This window comes from Vombatus ursinus, unplaced genomic scaffold (genome assembly GCF_900497805.2).
Source record: "Vombatus ursinus unplaced genomic scaffold, bare-nosed wombat genome assembly UNPS02010284.1, whole genome shotgun sequence".
Classification (NCBI taxonomy): domain Eukaryota; kingdom Metazoa; phylum Chordata; class Mammalia; order Diprotodontia; family Vombatidae; genus Vombatus; species Vombatus ursinus.
This window is the reverse complement of record NW_020950062.1, coordinates 18,801,175-18,823,794: the sequence shown is the minus strand read 5'-3', so window position 1 is coordinate 18,823,794 and position 22,620 is coordinate 18,801,175. Positions and strand designations below refer to the sequence as shown.

General features: G+C 35.5%; 1 protein-coding gene across 2 annotated transcripts in view; it reads right to left on the bottom strand.

Annotated features, from left to right (window-relative positions):
- Window positions 1–3,463: 3,463 nt before the first annotated feature.
- The window catches only part of NUDCD1 (NudC domain containing 1), a 105,546-nt gene continuing 86,389 nt past the window's right edge, over window positions 3,464–22,620 (bottom strand). For both annotated transcript variants that reach the window (XM_027854042.1, XM_027854043.1), the window contains exons 9-10: window positions 9,480–9,639; window positions 3,464–5,890 (exon numbers count right to left, since the gene is read on the bottom strand). In XM_027854042.1, coding sequence (XP_027709843.1) covers window positions 5,598–5,890; window positions 9,480–9,639 — 453 coding nt within the window. In that variant the 3' untranslated portion in view covers window positions 3,464–5,597. The remainder of the gene's footprint in view (window positions 5,891–9,479; window positions 9,640–22,620) is intronic.

The following is a 22,620-nucleotide window of genomic DNA, read 5'->3' as shown; positions in this document are numbered from 1 at the left end:
AAAAATGAGACTAGGGAACAGGGTCTAATCATGTTAAAATTCCCTCCTTTATCTGTGCAATGGAAAATGAAAAATGCTCATTTTGTAAAAGAAGCCAATCTTAAATTCATTAAAGCCTCCAATGAAGTCTTCTCATTCTTTACTTGTTTTACAGGCTCAAGTGTAATGATTTCCATCAAATTTCTGTACTACCAAAGGGGAACAATGAGGTAACGGATAGATACAATATTGACTGAGCAGGTTGCAGCATATTAAAAAATGAAAAGTGGCCTAAAAGAGATCATCAGAGAAATGTAGGACCAGAAGAAGGGGCGGGCGAGCTCAAGAGATGATCACTGGATAGGCAGTAGATGCCCATTACTCACGTATCAAGAGATAAAGAGGAAAGCCCTCGGCAAGTTAGATACCCACAATGATTATTAAAGAAGCTGTGGGAGTGGAGACCAGTATAATACAATCTGCTTACACCAATCCTAAATATACAAAGAAAAATTGAAGACATTAATTTAACATTCAAGTCACTTAGTAGTTTGAAGTCCTTAGTAGTTTGTCTTCCATCTACATTAACAAGTGAAGCTTAAGGGCTGGATGAAAACTGAAGATACCCTCAAAATGTCTAGAGAAATCAAAGAAGGGCCTTGAGCACACCAGTTAGACCCCTCATGGTAAACTCTTTGGATGACATGTAAGTGACATATAGAAGAGACAGATATGGATGGGCAGTGATTTGTATCACTGAAAGAGACTCCTGAATTAATGAGATCAAGATCCATCTGTGTGTTTGAGTATCTGACTTTCTCTGAAACACTATTGAGAGATAATTTTCTGAATACACAGATAATGTATGAATAAATGGTGTTAATCATCATCACTTAAGGTTTGAGTTTTCAAGGCTAGCATTTTAAATTGATATTTTCTTTTAGATATAAAATCCCTGCAAATTGGGTAATTAACCTCCAAAGAGTAAATGAGAATATGTCATTCAAACAGCCAAGCTTCTTACAGGTCTGAGAAAAAGGTAAACAATTTTGCCACTCAAAAATGTTTATCAAAAGTACAAATTATAAACATCTAGGTGCAACTGGGTATCTTCCTTACTAATCTTTGATTTGTAATTTAATCTTTAGTCTATATTTGTTTTCCCTTAGGTGTAAGTAGAACTAATAGCAAATCATTCCTGATTCCATTATTCAGATTCTAATTTGCCTTATCCATGGATAAAGTCAAAGTTTTCACTTACAATAGAGGTACGTAGGACAGAGTGCTGGGCTTGGAGTTAGAAAGACCCGAGTTCATATCCAGCCTCAAACATTTACTGTGACTCTGGGCAAGTCACTTAACCTCTGCCTGCCTCAAATTTCCTCAACTGTAAAATGGAAATAATATCACCTACCTCCCTGGGCTGAGGAACAAACAAGGTACTTGTAAAGCTCTTAGCACAGTGTGTGGCACATACTAGGTGCTTAATAAATGCTTAGTTCTTTCCTTACTCCTAGATATCCCATTTGTTACATTAAAACCCTTCAATGAACCTTTTTTTCTAGCATCCACTTTACCTTAAACTTTTTATCCTGAAAGAAAAAACCTGACAACTTCCTACTTATATCTTGTGGAGGCAAAGACCTCCTTACTTCCTTTTCCTATGCTTCTTTTCTTTCCTCATTGGCTAGCAAAGAAAGTGGGGTGGTGGGGATGAAGCATGCAGGAGGTGGCCTATTTAAAACCCATGTCTTTTTCTAATCAAATACGACATTCTCAGGTACTTTACTAACTTGTTCCAAATTTTCTTCTATTAATCATCTGGAAAACTGTATAAATTGGTCCTATTATCAAGAATTCTTACACACTTCCAGATCATACAGAATTAACCTGCTTGAAATATAAACTTCCCTAATACACAATTTAAAGGGGTGATAATTCATTTTTACAGTAATTTTAAAAAGATTTTTAAAGGTGCTATAAAGATTTTGAAATGGACATAAAGTAACTTATTATAACAAAAGCAGTATCTTATCAGTAGTACCTTACGAAATCCTTTGAGTGTTCTGTGACAAACGTATACTATACAGAGTCATCTGGTGGTTTCCTTTCTGTTACCTATTTGGTGGGTTCCTAGAACCACCAAGCAGAGTTGGAGTAGCAACTGATGGGCATAGTTAGGAGACCAAGGTTTGATTTCTAAACTCTACTCTTGCCAGTCATGTGACTCTGAGCTTCAGTTTACACATCTGGAAATGGAGATAATAATATTTACATTATCTATCAGTAGTATGGAAATAAAGCTAATTTGATTGTCTCCACTGTGAAGGTATTGGCACTTTTTTGTTGTTGTTGTTTCAGTCATGCTAACTCTTCGTGACCCCAGTGGGGTTTTCTTGGCAAAGACTCTGGAGTGGTTTGTCATTTCCTTCTCCAGGGTCCCTATTTTACAGTTAAGGAAAAAGAAGTAATACAGAGGTTAAGTGACTTGCCCAGGGTCACACAGCTAGTACATATCTGAGACTGGATTTGAACTTCGGTCCTCCTGACTCCAGGCCCACTCTATCTACTACACCACCTAGCTTTAAATGTGAGTTGTTATTATTATTTGTAAATACGAGTTTTCTTTAAAAAGTTTAAAATCAATTTCTAATTTGCCTTAGCATAGAGACAAATTTTTAGCTTACAAAGCAATATAACATCTAGTATTGAAGGAGGAGGAACAAAATAAAATGCTTATTTAGTAAATAAGTTTTCCATGGATTTGAAATACGGAAAATACACCCAGACATACACATACAGCCACACTTATATTTCCCTTCATAATTTGGCTATATTGTTAATTACCTAATAATTGTATAAGGCAGCCCCCCCCACACACATCTTTTAAATCAGAAAAACAAAGGGAGAACAGTTTAAAGTTGAAATAAATTTATTAAATTACATTTATTTGTTAACAGTAATCATTCTCTCTTTTAAGAAGCTGACAGTTCATTTTTTCATGTTTTTAGGCAGTCACAAAATTAAGGATCAGATCTTTTAATATGATTTTTAAAAAATTTTTAATATTTACTGATGTTTTGGTTTTTACATCACCTTTCTTTCTGATATCCCTCTCCCCTCACTGCCACAGAACCATGCCTTGTAACAAAGAATAAAAAAGAGAGGGGAAAAATAAAACAGTTAAATAAACCAAGCAACACATCAACCAAACCTGAGAGTATATGCATTATTCCATGCCCATAGTGGAGCATTTCTACAAAGATGGAAGAAAGATAGGGAAGGAGGCGCATTTTCACATTTCTTCTTTAGGGTTTGTTTGGTCAGTATAATTACATAGTATTTGGTTTATTTTCACTAATGTTCTTTCCATTTACACTTTAATAGTTGTGTGTACACTGTTTTCTCAGTTCTGTTCACTTTTTTTTTCATGAGTTCCTATAGTCTTTCCATGCTTCTTTGAATTCTTCATATTCATCACTTCTTATGGTGTAATAATATCCCATTATCTGAATATACCACAAATTGTATAGGCTTTTTCAATTTGTTTGCTTATTTTTGCTTTAGCAGAACATGCTCCTATAAATACTTTGGTTTACATAGGGCCTTCTTTTCTGTTTCTAACCTCCTTGGGGTATGTGTAAAATCCACAAACACAAACACAGAGTTGTGTATATACCTGCTTGTGGGATCTTTCTGTCAAAGAGTGTAAATGTTTTAGTCACTTCTTTTTAACATAATTCTAAACTGCTTTCCGGAATGTTTGGACCGACAGACAGCTCCACAGTGTACCTGTCATTACAGGCCCTCTAACACTGAGTACTCCCGTCTTTCATCAACTCTGACAATTTTCTGGCCATGAGGTAAATTCAGAGTTGCTTGATGAGTATTTCTCTTATTAATCCTTAGTAGCAATCTTTCATACAGTGTTAGCAGTTTTCAATTCTTTTGAGATGTTTGTTTGTATCCTTTGACCCAGCATAAATTAGAAATGGATTTTGGTCTTATTTATTACTTCCCTATAGATCTTTAACATTAGGCCATTACTGAACTATAAAATCATATTTAACTGTGACTAGGAATGGGAATAGGTACCAAAAAGGAAAGATGTGAAACGGAAGGAAATAATTCCTTCTGTCACTACTATTCAATAAATTCCAAAAACAGATCAGTTAACAGCATTATTTGTATTTGCTAGTGTATTTAATATAGTAAAGTTACATCTATGGTTCTGTGTTAGGGATTAAGAGTCAGTGACAGTAGGTCTGAGAATACAATAAAGGGAAAGGAGAACCAAATCACTGCAATGCATAAAATATGATCAGCTAAATAAGACTGGTCGGTACTCAAAGAACTGTCTTCAAGCATTTGTAAAACCATCTGGGGATAAATATTAGACTCTTCTGACTATCGTTAGGGCAGAAGGAAGAATGGACAGAAGTTGTAGAGAGAGAGATTTAGGCTGGAAGTATGGACTTCTTGGGCGTGTTGCAGAGAGGATTCTTGCTTAGGTGTGGGGTATTCTAGAATATCTCTGATGTCCTTTTAAATTCAAAGATTCTGTGGTTCTCTATGTACAAGGACAACAAATACTTCACATTTGATAATAAGTTTTTTCCCTAAAACATAACTGGCATGACTAGAAGTTTTCAAATGAACTTCAGTCAATTTATTAAAAAAAAGATTCCTGTTCTTATGTAGAAGAAAATCAATTAAGACCTGAAAAAAATTATAAATACATCTGTACTTAATCCATATGTATAAATATATATGAAATTAATTTATTAAGTGTCTCATAAATACCTGTGTAACATAAGCGAAACACTATACTAATTTAAAAGGTCAAAATAATTATTCTGAAAATATTTTTATTTAAATTTTAACAGGCTTATATGTTCAAACTAGACTAACAAACTTAACACATGTAATGACATTATTTTACCTATATAAATATGTAATGTTATAGTAGGTCTTTATGCACAGTGAAACATATAGTCAAAAGAATGATGATTTTCTAAAAATAAAAGGGGATAATAAAGTAATCTGAGGCAAAAAAAAAAAAGATAAAGGAGAAATCAAAAACAGGTCTTAAGTTCCTCTGTCAATGGGTTAATGACTACCCAGATGCAGTATTTTCTTTCCCCTCATCTTCGCAGATTCAAGTATTATATTCAAACCTTTAAACAAATGTTAATGCATATATTCCAGAATGTAGCAAATTGTACCAATATACAAAGGGAATGTAGTAAATATTTTTATTGGGTAAATACTGCATAGTACAACTGCATACAAAAAGATCAGATTTTAGCCTCAGTTTTTTTTTTAAACAAATCAAAATAACAAAAATATATATGTACATATTATTCATATTCTTGCATTTTCTATTAAGGTCATTTCTCTTTAGAGCTGTAACTAACACTGGAGCTGAAACACTTGATACCATTTTCAGATCGCTAAAAATCTACTGAGTACAGTGAAGAAATCCTTTTAAAAAATAAAACTAGATACAGCACAATTTTTTTTTTACATTAAAATCAACAGTATTCAGTTTAACTTCTCAGCCTTCTAGATACTTCTCAACTTTTCTCAAGTATAGAGAAGTCAGCATGTTGGCATCATTAATTATCTATATTTACCTTTATTAAAAAGAGGTTTTTTGTAGTAAGGACAAATAATCTCTCATTTGTTGCTTGAAACCCCAAAATAGGATCATTAGTTTCCAGGCTGGCTACCTGCTGCTTAGCAACCTGCCCAACTTGCCTTCCCTCCTTTCTGTTATATAACACAGTGGACATGGCTGTGGGCTGACGGTAGATGAACACTCGACGCAGGCACTCACAGAGGGCAGCGTAGGAGTAATTGGGGGCACAAGCAAAAAACTTCTTGTCTCTCTTCGATGCTTGGACATAGCCTGCCAAAACCAAATGCAGACAAATAAATAAATTGTACACGAGAGTTTTAAAATTTTGTCCACAAATTAAAATACAATGCTGAAATAACGGACAAAAGGCACAAACACATGACAACCAAGCTTCACTTCACTCCAAAGTCACTGCAGCAAGCTCACCTCCTCAACTCAGCCAAAAAACAAAGTTTCAGCTCCCCAAACAGGAAGCCTTAATCCACTAAGTGAAGTGAGTTTTGTTTTTAAAATTGCAAATTATTTTAAAATCTGTAGAGGACAAAAGTAAATTTGATATAAAGAGTATTATAATTAAAAGAAAGTTGTGAGTTATACATAAGTGAGTTATGCATAAATGACAGAGGTAAGGACAGTCTAAGTCCACTAGAGATAAGTCTGACATTAAAATGTCTACCTAATATGTTTATATTCAGTACAAGTATGATGTTATTTTTAATAAGAATCACCATCGTGCTCAAAATCTTACAATCTGTTCTTCACATAAATAAAATTACCAAGTTTCCTGAGGTCCACAGACATGTAAAAAGCTTTATGGTACAGTAGAAAGAACAATGGGTTTGGAGGCAAAGGATCAGCCTTTTACTATCCCAGTTTTGGCATGACTTTGGACAAGTTATTTGACCTCTTCAGGTCCCAGTTTCTTCATCCACAAAATGTGGAGGTTGGGCTAGATGAGTTATGAGATTCCTTAACATATGATTTATGATTCTATATTATCTAAGCCCTTTATCTCTAGATACACATTTGCAAATTCATTTGTCAAACAGGAAAGGAGCCTAACAGATTTCACTAAGATTAGATTCAGTAATCTCAAAATATATCTCTCCCATCAAATAACTGGCAAATTTACTCACATCCTTTATTTCTCATAATTCCATAAGATCCCAATGTAAAACTGTGACAAGGATCTATGTGCATATGTATGAAATACGACTCCTATATATGTAATAATATGCAGTATATCTTTTTACATGCCTAAAATAGTGTTCTACTTATATGCAAAACCAATGTCATAATGTAATTTACTACAAAGCAAAATAATACTACCAAACTGTAAGAGCTAATAATAAGTTAACATTTATGTAGAACTTTAAGGTTTGGAAAGTACTTTACATATCTTATCTCATGTGGTCATCACAACACTGTTAACACAGAGTTGCATCTTAGTTTCACTCCTGCTTCCTTGCAAGTCTCAGCTCAAAAGCCACCCTCCGAGGACTTTCCCAGTCTCCTCAGTTGTCAGTGCCTTAATCTCTAAGATGGCCTCTTATCCACATTGTATATATCTTGTAAAATGTGAGGTCCTTGAGGTCAGGGGCTACTTTTTATCTTTTTCTTTTTATAAACTAGTTCTCAGCACAATGTCTAATACAAAGTAAGAAATTAATAAAAGCTTTTTGATTGATTTGGCAGGTTGAGTTCCATTTTACTGATGAACAAACTGAGGCTGAGGGAGGTTAAATGGCTTGCTCTGGGTCACATGCTAGTAAGTGTCTGAGGTAGGATCTGAACCCAGATCAATGCTTTGGGACCCATAAGCAGAGTCTATATACTCAATTTCAAAATTATAACAAATTAGTATAACAACTGAAAAGGAATTACACTTAAAATGTTGCTATTTTATTCATCTGAATATATTAAAAGAACACATTCAGATGAACACACAGAACACTCAACATTTATTTGTATTTACTCTCAAAAACAACAAGTAGGAATTCTCAATTAGAATATAACTACTAGAGTTCTCAACACTGCAGATCAAAAATGTTAAAATTGGTTGAGAAGGGGTCTCACCAAGGTATGAAGAAGTGAAATAAATACTCTAGAGAGATGAATAGTTGCTACCTGTTTCTATTTAAAAGTTATAATATGAATTAGCCAAAGCCTAAATTAGGGAGAGTGAGGTACAATGGAAGTGTGCATATGGAAGAGTTAGAGTTGGAAGATTTTAACCTGAAGCTGTGAAACTAAGTCTAACACAAAATTCAAAATGTATACATGATGTAGCCTAATTTCCTATTGCAATATGCTTTTGTACTTGAACAAGCTAACTAGACTGTGGTCAGAGAATCGTATTATAGAAGACTAAGGAGATGTCAGTCCCACTGCATTATGACCTGGTCAGAGTATTGTAAAGGTACCACATTTTAGGAAGGACTTTGATAAGTGCCCAGAGAAGGGCCAAACAGGGTGGTAAAAAAAACACTGAATTATGCCATGTGAGGATCGGCAGAAGAAACTGGGGGTTTTCAGCCCATTATCTTTTTTTAAGGGAGCTGGGGTTTGGGGGAAAGAGTAAGACAGCTTTCCTTGAGTATCTGAAGTGTTAACAGATGGAAAAAGGATCAGACATTCTGGGTGTCCTCAGAGTAAAGAACTAAGAGCATGAGCAGAAGTGACAAAGAGGCAGATTTAGCCTTGATTTAAGGAAAAATTTCCTAAATAATTTAAAATATAGAAAGATGGAATGGGTTGCCTCTAGATGGTTGATTCTCTTTCACCAAAAGTCTTCAGATCAAAGCTAGATGACTACTTCTTCGCTATCTTGTACAGCAGATTCTTTTCCAAATATGGCTTAGACTAAAGAGTCTTAAAAGTCTCTTTGAAGTCAGAGATTCTGCGAAACAGTATTAAGTGATTTCAACAAATAAATGTAGGTAATTAATATAAAACTTTCTCCTCCAAATATGTCACTATATTTCAAAAAAAGTCAATTACTTTAAAGTTGTAAAATAATGTATGTGACAATATTTCTAAGTCCTAATTTTAAAGATTATGTTTTCATTTAATGTACAGCTTAAATTTAATTTCTATTTTGGTCAACTGATTTTATTATGATTATGAGAGACAGTAGTGGCCAGAGAGGGCTAACCTTAGGATCAAGAAGATTTGTGTTGAAGTGCTGCTTCTGTCACATACTAGCTGTATGACCATGGGCTAGTCACTTAATCCTTGAGAGACTCTTTAAGACTGTAAATTACAGATGAATTGCAGATCTACAATGGTGATGGGAATTTCCCTATAAAGAGTTCTCCACGTCAATGAAATCATGGCCCTATAAGTGCCTTCTCCCTGCAATCCCCCCACCCCCCCAAAGAAAGATTATGAATCATTGTTTCAGTGTTTGTTACAGGAAAAAAAAGGAAGGGGGTTCAAGATATTTATCATGTTAGGGCATCTCCATAATCTCTAATATTACTCCTAAGGACCCTAAATAAAAATCATATAGAGGAGTAACAATTCTTTTATTCTACATATTCAATATTCTATATCATGTAAATTATATCATTTCACTGGAATAACTGAATGAATAACTGGAATGATTCATGTGATTAGATAGCTAAGATTTCTATTTAAATTTATCTTGTGTACAAGCACAGAGGTTATTCCTACTGTTATAACGTTAAAAATCATTTACCATTTTACAATAAACCAAATTATAGTACAGATCAATTGAAATATAATTAGCACAGTCCAAGAAAGGTTAAAAAAAGAAATGATGTAAAATAAAATAAAAATGCTGATGATTATAATTTCTGATAGAATAGAAAACATTATCAAACAGCTCACTTTATACCTAAAGCATTGAAAGTTGCAATGTGCTCCCACATTTCATCTTGCTGGCTGGAGTGTGGTTGCCAAAGTAGGGCATCTACGTCATGACGCAAACAGAAACAGGGCATTTCTTTGGGGTCCACTAAGACTGAAAAAAGGTACTGGTTGCTTCCAAGATTCACCTAAAAAAAATAAACAAAAACAATGAGAATTATTTGATCTGAAAGCAAACCATAAGAAAAAATAAAGATAACAATAGCAACATAACCCTCATCAGTACATGATAATTTCCTCAAAATAATTTGATTTTTTTATAATCATAACATATATTCTTGAAGTATACAGAATACATATTCTAAGTAGTAATATTATTGGAATCCAATCAAGTTTATTTGCCAAAAAAATAATTTATGTATTAAATTATTATGTATTATGTATTTATGTATTAAATTTATGTATTAAATATGTGATATCATCATTAAATTTTAGAGGAATCTAACTACATTAATATTTCTATTATAAAAAAATGATGGGTTGATTATATACTTTCTCAAAAACTTCACTATCAGAAGTAGGACTAAATAGGTGGCACTTATAAACATTTGAGAAGAGACAAGATCAGATGTGCTAGAAAATACAAAATTTTCATCTGGGTAGCACTGGAAGAGTTTGGATAAAGGGTTGTTCCCTGTATCTGTTAGGAAAATTGAGGGGTGAGTGGGGTAAGAAAAAAGCGTCTTGATTAAGGAAGTTTGTTCATAGATCTTTGGGCTCCAAGGCTTGGAAAATGTCACTGATCAAGGAAAACAAGCTTCTCTGTCTCAGTAGCTCCTGAGAACAGGCCACATGCAGGATAAGCTGTTGGTTAATCTCTAGGGGTGAGGGAAGTGAGAATGGGGAGATATTATAGATCCCCCTTCTTTTGTTCTCTGCCTCTACTCATTCTCAAGGAGAGGTTCTTAGTCTTTGTTTGTATCAAGGACCCTTTTGGCAGTCTGGTGAAACCTACAGACCCCTTAATACAGAATGTTATAAAGGAAACCAACCAGCTAGGTGGCACAGTGGATAGAGTGCTGGACCTACAGTCAGAAAGAGTTGAGTTCAAATTTGGTCTCACACACTAGCTGTGTGACTTTGAGCAAGTCACTTAACCTATTTGCCTCCGTTTCCTCAACTATAAAATAGGGATAATAATAGCACCTACCTCTCAAGATTGTTTTGAGGATCAAATGATATAATAGGGTAAAGCACTTAGCATAGTGTCTGGTACATAGTAGACAACTATATAAATACTTATTTCCCTCTCCTACCTTCCCCTATACTGACGCAGTTATTTAAAAAAGAAAAATCTTTCTTAAAATTCACAGACCCTAGATTAATATTCCTGCAACTATAGGAATTAAGCACTTAAACTTGGAAATTGGTGAGAAAAGTCAATGCTGAAGAGAAGGGCACAGAAAAAGGAGGCTAAGGATCAAGAAAGAAAAGTATGGAGACTTCACAATTTTGCCTAGAGCTGGACCTATTTGCTTTTAAAAGGGTAGAGTTAAAATGAAGCTGTGCTGATGGGTTTGCATAAGGTCAGAAAAATGGAAAGGCAACCCGATAGGCAGGAGCTGGGCTTTAAATGACCCTAGACAAGTCACCTTACTAGTCAGTGCTCCAGGCAACTTCTTACAACCAGAAGCTTCAGAAAAGGTGAAGATCTATATTTTCATTTGGGAGTACCCTTTTTACCAATGAAATCACAGGGCCAGGCCCCAGCTCCATCGCATCATTACAAAACCTGTGTACTACATGATTTATGAAATAAAATAAAACAAAAACATGCAAAAATATTAAGTGCCAATGATGTTAGGAACTGAGACATCAAATTTAAATAAAAAATATTGTTTCTATGCTGAAGAGTTTATAGAATCAGAAGTTTAATGAAGGTGACATTTAAGACTAGACTTTCCTACTAGTTATTATTATATGTATATTTCAAAGTGCCTTAATGACTAGATGAACTATTTGGTATTAGAAAAGTAAAAATATGTTACATGGACTATTAATATTTTTTTTGCTATTTCTACAAAAACTAATCTGTCACGAAATTTGGTCTCTGGGGCTATTTTAACTATCTCCTAAGTAGCTGGGTAAGGTAAAAATTTGGTAAGTTCTCCAGGAAAAAACAAAAACAAATCAGTAGAGAATTAGCTATTAGGTTTACAGACCAAGTAAAAGAGATGGTTTTTCTGCCTTTCTGCTTCTCTCTTCAGGAAGTTCATATTATAAATGATTTGGTAATAAAAAATTATTACTTAAAAAATGCAGAAATCAGATGGAGCCAAGATAGCAGAGTACAAGCTGGGGCTCAGCTGAATTCCCCCAACATTCCCCTCCAAAGGACTTTAAAATAACACATCAAATCAAATTTTGGAGTGGCAGAGCCAACAAAAGGTCAGAAGGAGACATTTTTTCCAGCCTCAGACAACTTAAGAGATCCAAAGGAGAAGTCTGTAATGCCAGGATGGGCACAGGTCAGGAGCCAAGGCAGGACTGCCAGTGGCAGGACTTGAAGGTGACCTGACACAGTAGCAGCAGCAGCTTTGGGAGCTCTTAGCCCAGAGATGGTAAGGAGCTCAAACAACTTTTCAGAAAGAGATTACAAGGTACAGCTGGTGCTGATCAGCAACTCTATTACCTATAAACATTTCTGGATTGCAGTTCCAGGAAGGAGAGAAGCGTTTGTAATCAGTCACAAGAGAATAAGGGCACTGATCAGAATTCCAGGGCCAAGAGGAAAACAAGTACTTGTGAAGCAGGGGCCTTTCCTGGGTAAAGACCAGAGCACTGACTGGGAGAGCAGTGACTGTATCTCTCCCATAATACACCACCTTAGAAGCACCAAAAATTGCAGACTCTAGATGGCAGAATGGGTCAGAAAATTCCAGGCTCTCCAAACTTCCTCGACAAACAGACAAGGTACTTGGTGTACAGTTTTAGTGTAGAGTAGTGTAGTGTAGAGTTCATATCACAAAGAGTTTCAAAGGTACATACAATTTACTTTTTCCCTCTAAAAAAAAAAAAGGACGTAACTTTAAGGATGAAAGTGGAAGAAGAAGAATACAATTATGTTTCAATTAAGATTTAGATTCTTTCAACATATCTCATGGACATTCTAATTCTTGGCTTGATTTCATTCAGCTGTTAAGGTTACTCATAAAGCCCTATCCTCCCACTGCTACAGTTCAATGATTAAATCCTCCCTTAATGAGCTGTTGTGGCCATTTCGTTCAGAGAACAATCTTTTAGGTTTTTAAGGAAAAATTTGTAAATGGTTAATAACTTTGTCAGATTTGCAAAGGACAGTAATAATATGTAACTTATCAGGAGAATGATAGCTGTAAAAGTATCTGAAGGACTAACATGTGGAAAGGGTATGATAGAATGGTTCTATTTGGTTCTAGAGGGCAGAACTAGGAGCAACAAATGGAAATAATGAAGGAGCAAATTTAGGTCAGAGGTAAGGAAAATTACATAATTAATATGATATAAAATCATAAATAATATTACGCAAAAGAAGAATGGATTATCTTAAAAGGTAGTGAGCTCTGCCTCATTTAAGCAAAGCCTAGAGGATGATCCTGTCAAGTCTAATGTATAGGAGAATAATATCTCAGTTATAAGACACAATAGATAGTTCTAAGATCTCTTTCAACTCTGAAATTCTGTGGTTCTGTAATACTCAATTGTTAAGGACCAATGATAATTTAAGAAACAAACAGAGACATACTGCACCTTAGAGTTGGAAAAGGTCATAGAGGTCATATGGTTCAATCCATACCTAAATAAGAAAACTTCCACAGAATCTCAAAAAGCAGTCAATGGAGTTTCTGCTTGGATCTTCTCCATTACAACTGCGAACACCTTTCGTGAGCATACATTCTCTTCTTTTATGTTTTACTTCATATTTATAATCAGAGAGTAGTTAACAGGGTCAAAAAATCAATAATGATTTCGATGTATGGATGGGAGACACTTTGGTAGAAGAGGGCAGCATATGAGGCAGCATTTTGCTCTACCAAATACGAGTCAGCAGTGTGATCTGTCAGCAAAAAAAAGCTCACGTGTGCATGGACTGAATCAAGAGGTATTGTCATGATATGGAAGAAGGATTAAACTTGTTGTAATAGGTGGTAGAGGGCCAAACTATGTTCAATAGGTGGGAGATGCAAAGAGGAAAATTTAAGCTTGAAAAACTTTCTAATAATTACAGTCATCCAGAAATTAAATAGGCTGCCATGAGAGGTAACAGATTCTGCTTCAATGGAGGTCTTCAAGCATAGGCTAAATGACTACTGAGTATGTTTTATTTGGGAAGGTAGAACCAGGAGCAATGTTCAGACATTACAAAAAAGGCAAATTTTGGGTGGATGTTAGGGAAAACATCCTAACTTCTAGAGGTATTCAGAACTGAAATGAGCTACCTGGGAAAGTAAAGAGTTCTGCTTTATTAGAGGTCTTCAAGCAAAGGTTGAATGAACACTTGTCAGGTATGGGTAGAACTAGATGGACACTGACATTCTAATCCCAAGAACCAGGAAGCCACAGTGATCTAAGCAGATAAAATCAATGACACAAAGCCCATGCACTAAAATACACACACCTTACTTACAGAGTGGTGCAGAGGCAAAGGGATGGCTTCCTGAAGTCAGAAAAACCTAGGTTCTAGGCCTGTCTTATATATTGTCTATTTTACCCTGGGAAAGTCACTTAGTTTCTTAGAACCCCTAGGTAACTCTCTAAGATTATGAATTGGTGAAAAGGCCCCAGTCTGCTTCAGTACACAGAATTTTTTAGTGCGATAACTTCTGATGAAACTATGGGTCCAATCCAAAAAAAACTCAATATAAAAAATAAAGGGAGGAAAAAAAAAAAACTTCATTCATAGGAGAGTCCTTTAAGCCCTTATCAAACAAAACAACTCATTTCCCTTTATTTCAGACAATTCAGGTAGGCTTGCTATGTGGTTCTCCAGGTGACAGCAGATAAAAAAGCAGCCAATTATGAAGAGGATAGAGGTTGACCATGGAGAAATGGACACTTTTTCTAGCAAGGAAGTAACAATTTGGCAGCTGGAAGATAGGAAAGAGAAGGGCAAAACCATTACAAAAAAAAAAAAGCAGTTTTTGGTCACTGAAGGTAGGGGAAAAGAGACATATATTTCTAAAAAGGACCCAAGAAAATATTGTTAATGTGCATAGAAATAACCCTGACCTATCAAGAAAATGCTAAATTTCATTTTGAATTATTTGATTTAAGAAGAAAAGATTACATAATATATAAGTAAGATGATTTCCATCAAAAATGGTTAAAATAAAGTTTTTGGATTTCAAGGATTAAATTTAAGCCAAGTTCACTTACATATAATAATACTGTCCAATGTCAAATAAACATCTCTCTCTGTGTCTCTGTCTTTCTGTCTCTCTCTCTTTCAAAAGCAGATCTACAATTACACTAGTTTGAGAACTCCCAGTGAAAGACTTCCTCTACAGATGAAGACAGACACTGCTTCTACACCTTGGAGTCTTAGTTATCTAGAGCCCTGAGAAGTTCATCAACTTGTCCAGAGTTACAGCAGCATACCTCAAAGGCAGGATTTGAAGGCAGGTTTTCCTAACACTGAGAATAGCCGTCCACACACTATGCTGTGTAATGACACATTTATACAGCTTTACAAATTAATATTACAAATCCCTCCCACTACCACCATTTTTTATAGATGAGGAAAAGGGTTTCCAAGTAGTTAAACTCCTTGCCCAAGGTCACATAACTAACGGTTCACAGCCAAGATTCAAACATGGCCAGGACTCTACTCTTTCCTCCACACTCGGACACTTCTCTATAAATTCTTTCTCTACTTCCTGTGCACAGCCTGTCACTCACTCATGGCTTCTCCTTACCCACTTCTATCTCTTAGAATCCCTTGATCCCTTCAAAGCCAGGCTCAAGTACCACTTCCTTTATTAGGAATCACCCTTCATTAGGCCTCTTCAGATTCTCCACTCTAGTCTACTTTATATATTTATTCTGTATTGACTGCTCTGTGTCTGTGGACATCCCTTTAAACTCCACCTCTTAACCCCATGGGCAAAATATGTTTCTTGATGAAAGGGAGTGATTTATTTTTTGTCTGTATTCCCAGGATTTAACAGTGCCTGGCATAGAGTAGCAATTCAATGTTTACTGACTACAATAATTTAAACCAATCAGCAGATTTCTCATATTTGTTGAGCTTTTATAAAAACATGCTGCCAAGAAGTTACCAAAATTTCAAAATTTACCACCTGCCAGTGCAAAAACAAATATTTCATCATTTCTACACTGGTACTTGTTACAGACATAAGGACCACAGAATATGATTACAATAAAATATTCCCTAGAAAAGATTTGGAGCATTTATTTCAAGTTGTCAATGTTCTTTTTGTAGCCTACTTAACAATTAAGGACTAAGAAGATTAAATGTCAAAGTAAAGACATTTTGCCAACCTTTCTTTTGTTCACTGCTATTATCAAGTTAAAATTAAACACAAAAAAGTGTTTAAGTTTCACAAAATGTGAAATGGTATAATTTCTTTGTGTATACAAAATTAAAGCATTCTTGCTGTAGATTTTCCAGGAGCAGAAGAGAGCTAGAAAGTTAGAATTTTAGGAAAAGAAATCTTCTAAAATTCACTGTCAAATTTTAATTATTCAAAGACATGGTAAGAGAACCCATGACCACCTACAAACATGGTCACCCACATAACAAAGGAATCATCCAGATTTATTTCCTTTGATATGTACTTCCCCTGAAATTATGACACATGTATAAATCTATGTGTGCATACATACATGTGTATGTGGGCATACACACATTTATAATGTGTATATGAACACACAACTATTAAAAATAAAGACTGAACTACAGTGTTCTGGTACAATTTAGAACTGTGATTTCATTAGTATAGTTATTACCTCTATTTATATTGATCACAACTTTATCTTTTATCTTGTGAAATTCTTATCCATGTCTGTGTGTAAATTCTCCATAGAGAATCTAATAAGTATCAATGTATCACTCGGGTTGGTTATCTCTCTATTGTCATTTATTCTTTCCATGACCATTACACCTTCTTTTCTGATCTATTTATCAGAAATGATCTTTTATTACCCTCATCTTGTACAAGTTATCTCTGGTAGCATGTTGTGGCCAATCATTTGAGATCACTGAATCACAGTCATATAGCATTAATGGGAGTTACTGGTGCTAGAGCCAAATTTTTGATGAATTACCAGAAGTATCGTACATATTATTCAAATGTAGTATCAGCCCAATATTCTCGTTTCTGGGTTCAGTTCATTGTCCATCTAGTGTCTCTGTCTCTCTCTCACACACACACAGAGTAAACTGCAAACCTAAGGGCATAGCGCATTCTTGGCAGTACGTTTTTTATTTGTAAATTCCAGTGTCCAATGCTAGGTCACACTTTCTTTAAAAAGTTTTGTTTTGTTTTTTTAGGGGGGGCTAGGCAATGGGGTTAAGTGACTTGCCCAGGGTCACACTGCTAGTAAGTGTTATGTGTCTGAGGCCGCATTTGAACTCAGGTCCTCCTGAATCCAGGGCCGGTGTTCTATCCACTGAGCCACCTAGATGCCCCCTTAAAAAGTTTTTTACACACATTTACAATATCTCCCTCAGACTGCCTTCCAAACATGGGGAACAGTTTGTGTAAAGGCATGCAGATAGGGTATGCTATGCTTCCTGAATGGAGAACAACAACAAGCAGGCCATATGGCTGGAACACAGTTTTATAGGGGTGAGCAAGACAGAAATGTGAAATATTTGGAAAAATTGATTGAAGCCAAATTATGAAGGACTTTAAAATATCAAATAGTGGAACTTGCATTTTATCCTAGAGGCCCAATGAGTTTATCCACATAAACAGAAGAGATAGAGAATGATAATTAGAGGGGATGGAAGATCAAGTGAGAGGTTTTTTTGAGAATGGGGTAGACATGAGCATGTGTGTAGGCAATAGGGATTGAACCAGTAGACAGCGACAGACTGAAGATAAATGAGAATGAGGAGATGAGAGAGGGGACAACGTGTTGGAGGAGATCATATGGAACAGAAATGCTTATACCAGTAATGGGGTGTAACTTAGCAAGGTGTGAGACGTAGGTGAAGGAGGAGATAGTGGCGGAAGGCATTTGAGTGATGAGATGAGGTGTGCAAAAGAGAGATCTTGGCAAATGGCCTCAATTCTTTCAGTAAAATATAAGGCAAAATTTTCAGTTGAGAAGGTGGAAAGAGAATAAGCCACAGAGCGTCTGAGGAGGGATGAAAAGGTTTCAAAAAGCTGCTGTGGAGAATGGGATAGTGATTTGAAAAGGGAGGTATAGAAAGAGTGTCAGTAGGTATGTTGAAATCCTCTATTTTGTGGGCAGGAGCTGGGGAGGAGTGAAAGACGGTACCAAACTCATTGAGGAAGGAAAGGGAGTATCCTAGAGGTCAGCAGACCATAGCCACAAAGATTTTGAATAAGTAGAAGATGTGGACTGTATGAACCTCAAAGGAGGAGAAGTTACTAAGTAATGGAGGCAGAAGGAGAGCCTAGAAGTGGCAATTGAGAGCAAGGAGTATTCTAATTCCCTTGCCTTGACCAGTGAGCTGAAAGAATGAGTGAAAAGACAAGAATCAGGTCTTGGTAACTGTGAGAAGACAGGAGTGGAATAGGAAAAGATTTATCATGAAGGCAAGTTTATTGCTTATGGAACTGGCATTCCAAAGGGCTCTGTAGAAGGAGTAAGTAGGTTTGGTTGGGACTTTGGGGTGACAGGATTGAAGGGGATGGGAATAAAGAATCAGATTGTAGAGGATGGGGTTTAGATGATGACCTACAGGGGTTCAGAATCTCTGGGATGTATAGGGTATGACCAAGAGTGAATATAATTAATCATGTAATGAAAGGTGCTTCTCCTCTTCCCAGAAAAGGCTGGACATCAAGCAGGAGACATGTGGAGCATAAGATAGCAGGCTTACAGTCAAATAGAAGGCCCCAATTTCTCCTTTCCTTTTCTCTCTGCAGACTGGAGATCAGGCAGGAGACATAGCATAGGATGGAAGGTATAAGGTGGTCGGAGATTAAGGTGTACCTCACCTTACCTCGTCACATAGAGATTAGAGATCAGCCAGGAGCAGCACAAGGAAAGATGGAAGTCACCCAATTATACCCTGCCTGTACTAATTATATTGAGTCCTGGTACCCTACAAAGTTTCCTCAGAGAAATTATGAGTAATACAGATGTCATTGGTCTGGAGAAACAAAAGTGTATGAAAAATGCATGTTGCAATGTGGTCTGTGCTGACTGGGCAGCCCACTGTGTTAGTCCATCAGTAATTTTGATTCTAACAAGAAATGATGGTCTTCAATTTTTAGCTATATTGTAGCATAAGGAAAATATTCTTAGATACTGAATTTAGCAAAAGAGACAAGTGTACTAATATCAGACTGGGCCCTGATCTAAATACGAAGAGTTTAATTTTGGAAAGTACCTAGTCTTTTCAATGATCCTAAAATGGTCTCTTTTGCTAAATTCAATGTCTAAAAATATGTTCCTCATGATACAATAGAACAAAAAATCATAAACCACCATTTCTTGTTAGAATCAAAATAACAAAGGATAAGAGACACTAGATGAATAGGCTGCTCTATTAATACACACAGCAGAATGTGACTAGGAGATATTTTATTTTTTAATTAAATGCCTTTTATGTAGAAGGCATTCAATACACATTAAATTTGTTCAATATTTAAAAGGAAGAGAGAAAAGACTCAAGTACAAATATTTATGGAAGACACTGGCAAAAGTCAAATAGGATAAGAAAGCAAGGAGGAGTTTATGGCCATCTACAGAATTGGAGGGAGTAATCACACTGATAAAATCAAATAGCCAAAGTATTAAGGAGCTTCAATATTAATAGTGATACCATTAAAACTGTGGTGCTTTATTTTTATGTACCAACATGGGTAAGTTCTAATTCTATTTAATTACTTCCAAAACTTTCTTTTAAAAAGGTTTAGCTAATTGGTGACTTCAGACCTTTCCTTCAAATGTAACTTAAGAAAATGGCTAAAAATTATGTCTTTTCCAATTCCAGGCACTACGTTGATTTAAAATGATAAGCTACAATTTTTATTAGTTACACTCTCTTGTTTCTATCACTGTTTCCTTTAGAACTCTCAGGTGAAAATCACTGTTTCTGGCAATTAATTTTTTTTTAGCTGTTCCATCACTTCTATTTTTGATACTGCTTTCTTTTTTGACAGTACATTTAATAAAGTATTTCGTATCTTCCAGAGTTGATTGATGCAAATAAATCATTAATCTATTCTGTACTTGCCTTTTCTTTCCTAAGTTGAACTTTGTACCCCAGTGATTTTCTAGACCTGATTTTGTATTTATTTTGTGCTTGATAATTCTCTTAGTATTTATTTTTCTACTACATTTTATTTTTCTTTTAATACCTATTGCCTAAAGGCCATGCTACATATTTGATTTTCCTTTTAAAAAGATTATTATTTTTTGGGAATCCTACCATTAGACAAGAATTCTGAACTTCTGATTTCTCTCCTCATTCTTAAACAGTAGAACCACCTAAATTTGTTATTACCTAAGTGATGAAAAGTCACACTCAGTACATCAATTGTGTCAGGAATTGTGCTAAGCACTAAGCATACAAAGAAAGGCAAAAACACGGTTCTTAAGGAGTTCACCAGCTACAAACAACTACATAACCACAGGAAATACACAACATAAGTGGAAAGTAATCTTAGAAGCTAAGCATTAACAAGTGGATGGGAGAGGGAAGATATAAAAACCTTTCTGCAGAAGGCAGAATTTCAGCTAAGTCTTTAAGCTAGGGAAGTTAGGAGTTGGAAGGTAAGTTAGGTAAAAATTAAAGGCATGTGGGATAGCCAGTGCAAAAGCATAGGACCAGGACATGAAAAGTCATGTATGAGGAGCAGTAAGCAGGCTGTCCTTAGAGAGATGAACTTTTACTCCCCCACATCCCTCTCATTTTTCTTTCCTAGAAAGAAGAAGCTGAGTTTAAAATTTCCTACAGGCTCAATCTTCTTCTCCCCTTTAAATTTTTTTTTAAGGTTCTTCAATTTTATTTTATTTTTTTGTGTGTAAAATATTATTTATTTTTAGTTTCCAACATACACTTTTATAAGATTTTGATTTCCAAACTTTCCCCTTTCCCTCTCCCCCCTCCTCAAGAGGGCATGCAATCTGATATAGGCTATACAGGTACCATCATATTATACATATTTCCATACTAGTCATGTTGTGAAAGAAGAATAGAACAAAAGAGGAAAACCACAAGAAAGAAAAAAACAAGAAAGAGAGAGAGAGAGAGACAGAGAGAGAGACACAGAGAGAGAACAGTATGCATTCAGACTCCATAGTTCTTTCTCTGGATATGGACAGCATTTTTAATCATGAGTCTTCTGAATTTGTCTTGGATTACTGCATTTCTGTGAAGAGCTAAATTGGTCTAAGTTGCATCACCTCAATTTCCAATTTTTTGCCATCATAAAAAGAGCTGCTATAAATATTTTTGTACATGTGGGTCCTTTTCCCTTTTTTATGATCTCTCTGGGATATAGACCTAGTAGTGGTATTGCTGGATCAAAGGATATGCATGGTTTTATAGCCCTTTGAGCATAGTCCCAAATTGCTCTCCAGAATGGTTGGATCAGTTCACAATTCCACCAATAATGCATTAGTGCTCCAATTTTCCCAAACTTCTCCAACATTTATCATTTTCCTGTTTTGTCATACTAACCAAGCTGATAGCTGTAAGCTCAGAGTTGTTTTAGTCTGCATTTCTCTAATCAATAGTATTCTACGGCATTTTTTCATGACTATAGATAGCTTTAATTTCTTCATCTGAAAACTGCCTGTACAATCAACTGCTCCCCTTTAAATCTTAGGCATGAGAAACTCACCATGGTTTTGTCTTTCTATTTTATGACCTACAAGACATTTTGGTTTAAATTAGAAAAAAGAGACATAAAATTTTTGATACTCTGGGAAGTAATGCAAAATTACCTGGCTAATATTTAATAATTCTTTCTTATACTTTTCAGTATAAAATATCATTCTTTAAAGCAACACCTAAACTTATATATATATACACACACACACACACACACACACACACACACATATATATATATACATACATACATACATATATATATATTTTTTTAGGCAATTGGGGTTAAGTGACTTGCCCAGAGTCACACAGCTAGTAAGTGTCAAGTGTTTGGTCAGATGTTGGATTTGAACTCAGGTCCTCCTGACTTCAGGGCCGATGCTCTATCCACTGCGCCACCCAGCTGCCCCTAAACTTTTATATTTCAAAAAACTTCCTTAACTTAAACATTTCCCCAAACTATTATAAAATTATATTTTGAAGCAGTACCAATTGATTTCTTTTTATCTTGGGGAAAAGATGAACAAATGTGGGTGACTTGATAGTACAATTGGATGAATTTGAAACTGGTTGAATGACTGGGTACAAAAAGGAATGACTACTGACTCCATACCACCTTGGAAGGAGATCTCCAGTGAAAAGCCTCAGGAATCTGTACTTAAGACTTGTGTTGTTAAACATTTTTAAAAATAATACTTAAAAAGTAAAAATGATGCTCTTATCAAACTGGCAAACGACAGAAAGTTAAGAGATATGTCTAACACAATGGATGTCAGGATACAAGTAAATCTTGAGGAGCTAAAAGATAAGGTTGACTCTAATGAAGTGATTAATACCCAAAAAGTCTTGCACCTGAGTTCCAAAAATCAGCTTCAGAAGGACAAGATGGGGGACACATATTCAGAGAAGGGGCAGGTGAGGGAACAAGCATTTATTAAGTACCTACAATGTGCCAGGCAAAGCACTTTATACATATTATCTCATTTGATACTCACGACAACTCTGGAAGCAGACACTTAATAAATGTTTGTTGATTGAGGTAAGTGCTGGTATTATCCCCATCTTACAAGTGAGGAAACTGAGGCAGAAGAGGCCAAGTGACTTGCCCAGGGTCATACAGCTAGTAAGT